The 3,189-nt window shown below is 41.9% G+C and overlaps 1 protein-coding gene across 1 annotated transcript in view; it reads left to right on the top strand.

Moving 5' to 3' along the window:
- LOC101850490 overlaps nucleotides 1-3,189 on the top strand; it is a gene marked incomplete in the record, with an annotated part of 69,961 nt that overhangs the window by 32,077 nt on the left and 34,695 nt on the right. Inside the window, 3 exon segments of the mRNA XM_013084867.2 lie at nucleotides 348-721; nucleotides 1,744-1,867; nucleotides 2,990-3,140. Coding sequence (XP_012940321.1) covers nucleotides 348-721; nucleotides 1,744-1,867; nucleotides 2,990-3,140 — 649 coding nt within the window.

Consider the following 3,189-nt stretch of genomic DNA (forward strand, 5'->3'; position numbering starts at 1 on the left):
ATCTCTAATCTTTGGCACTTATATGACCTAATTGTGTTGCAAGTGCTCTAAAAACTCATGCTAAAAAGTAAATTTTCTTTTCTATTTCTTCATCAGCTGATGGCTCAATACTTTCATGTAACATCTCTAATCTTTGGCACTTATATGACCTAATTGTGTTGCAAGTGCTCTAAAAACTCATGCTAAAAAGTAAATTTTCTTTTCTATTTCTTCATCAGCTGATGGCTCAATACTTTCATGTAACATCTCTAATCTTTGGCACTTATATGACCTAATTGTGTTGCAAGTGCTGTAAAACTCATACTAAAACATGAATTTCCTTTTCTTTCTCTCTGTCTCTTTATCAGCTGGTGGCTCAATACGCAGGCCAGTTGTCTCAGCCAATCCTCAGTCTCCAACTGGCAAAGTCCAACCTGGCCAGCTACGGTCAGTACCTGGACAGCTCTCCGGTGGAGAACCCGTACTTCGCCCGCTACTACATGAGCGTGAAGAACTGCAATCTGCCGGGCTATTCCAAGTACAGCACGCCGTGCCCCTCGCAGCCCAGCCTGGCCCCGATCACACAGGACCCCAGCTTTGAGCAGGACAACTTTGTCGAGTCCACCATTGACGCCGTGTACGCCTCTGTGGACGCGCTAGACCGCACCATCCAGCATTTCTGTGGTGCGGATTACACCGAGCCGTGTCTGGAATTTTACATGGCTCCGGATAGACGTGAGAGGTAATGGCAACTCTAGGCAGGGTAAAAAAAAAAAAGTGTTCCTGCTGTTTTAGCAGTTTTTTAACTCTCGAAGAATGGTTTTGCCAGTCGGTTGGTCGTTTTTTAATGGCATCTCTCGACAGGGGAAATAAAGTGTCTTGCTCTTTTAGCAGTTATTTATCTCTTGATAAATGGTTGCTTTGCTAGTCAGTTTGGTCATTTTTTTAAAATGGCAACTCTCGGCAGGAGAATTAAAGTTTCATGCTCTTTAAGCAGTTTTTTAAAACTCTCCAAGATTGGCTGTTTTGCCAGCGGGTTGGTCGTTTTTTGAAGACTTTACTCGCATGTGATGGTGATAAGATGTATACGTTCAGGTTCCTGGTTGGGTAAAGATCTACTTCGTCCCTCCATTTGGAATTTACCCGACCTATTCTTCCACAGTCTCCTCTCTCTACAAAAGCTAGTCTTGGCTCTATAGTATACTGTCAAATGGGAACATATGTTTGAAAATGTATATATTTCTTTTTTCAAGAAATTCGCTGAAAGTTTTCAAAGACCGCATGAAACTCTATGAAGGGTCACATTATGCCCGCAGGCCATAGCTTGCTCTCTTCTCATGTGGGATCTATATACACATAGGGGTGTGTGTGAGCTGGTGGTTGGAGGGCACCTCTGGAAGGTCTTACAAGTTTACTATATAAATTTTGTTTCCATCTATTTGTCTTCTACTCGGCACTAAATGGTTATTTTTAAAAACAAAAATGTGCTTTTATTTTACTCCAAAGGCTTTGAGATCTTGTGTGTAAGTTCCAAACAGACAGTTAGATAACCCCTTTTTGGCCTTATCTGTCCTTCTTTTTTGTGCTTGTTACTCTCTTGTAACACCTCTAAACTTCGCCACTTATTTGACCTTTTTGTGTTGTAAGTGAGGTAAAACTTTTACTAAAAAACCCTGATAGATATGTTGGCTCCTTGAAATATTAGGGACTTTTTTGGCTGCTGGACCTTTTGCTTACAGATATTCTTCATGTTGTTTCATACAGATACAATGCATTGCTGAACAGCGCCACTTTTGTCAGCGAGTCGAAGAGCATGTTCCGGTTCTTGGAGCGGGAAGGAGACACGACCTATGACATTCTGCAGAGCTCTGGTTCACAGTACCAGAAGGTGAGCAGTCAAAACCAGGGCTTCTACTTCTGAGCATCGTCACTGGTGTTGTTTTCTACGCAGGAATCTAGATGATGTTTATTTTTTCATGATCTGTAGAGAGTCTCTACAGAACTGTCTTTGTCATGCACGTCAAACAAAATAGGAGACGACATTTTAACAACAGATTGATTACAACACATGTCCATTTCAGTCTATGATCAGTGATTCAGTAGCTATTCAGGATGTCTCCTAGACCTAATCCAAGTTGTATCATGTTAGCTTAACTATGTATGGATATCTGAGTTTACAAATGAGTCACTTGCTTTGAATAGGAATAGAGTTATGGTGCTTCATATTAGGTTAACTGTGTACGGATATCTGAGTTAACATATATTTGAGTTACTTGCTTTGGATCGGAATCGAGAAAAAGAGACTGAATGCAAGAGTACCTGTTTGTAGTTTGTGGGCCGAAGTGGCAGAATAATGCCGGTATCTTCGTTGTCACTGCCTGCATATTGGCGAATGCCTAATTTCTCCTCGATGGCTCACATATCAGTTACATACTATAGATCGGAATAGAGTTATTTTTCCCAAATGAACCTGTTTGTAGTATGTGGGCCACTTATCTGGCATTTGATGAGGGGTATGTGGGCAGGGGCCGATACTTTGAGAGAATTCTCACTGTTGGTACTGAATAGGTTTAAAAACAAAGGTATGTGTGTCACGACGTGGTGAAATTAGGCACTTGTCTATTTTTGGGGGAATTTGGAGGGATTGGTATCTTTTTAAAGCTTGTTTATTTGTCAACCTTTCGATAAATAGCTGTCTGTATTGAATAGAAGTCGAGATATTTGCGATTGAAGGAGGTGGGTGTCGCCTGGTTTCAGAGGTGAATGGCCAACCTTTTTGGTGACTTCCATAGCTTGAGAGTCCATAGAAACTGAAAATTTATAACTTTTGTGCATTTAATCAACGTTTTTAAGTAAAATCCACTCAAAAATGTGTTTTTAAATGGACATAAAAGTTGTTGAGTCAAAATACAAAAATTAGACTGAAATTTCCAAACCGGCTGAATAATGCTGGTTATCTTTTTTTTGACGAGCTCCTGTTTTCACTGCGATACCTCACAAATGCTTGCAGGTGGGCAGCTACGCCGGGGTGTACCTGGACATGGATGAGACGAGACTCCGACAGTATCCGGGAGTGGTGTCCGAGTGTCCGCCCCCGTGCCTGGACTGCATCATGCGCGGTCTGAACTTCTCTCACACGCCCGGAGATCTGTACCTGGCAGGTGAGAGCTGGTGGAGTGGTGGATTGGAGGTGCATGGGTTTATTGGGGG

The sequence above is a fragment of the Aplysia californica genome, unplaced genomic scaffold (assembly GCF_000002075.1).
Source record: "Aplysia californica isolate F4 #8 unplaced genomic scaffold, AplCal3.0 scaffold00323, whole genome shotgun sequence".
Lineage (NCBI taxonomy): Eukaryota > Metazoa > Mollusca > Gastropoda > Aplysiida > Aplysiidae > Aplysia > Aplysia californica.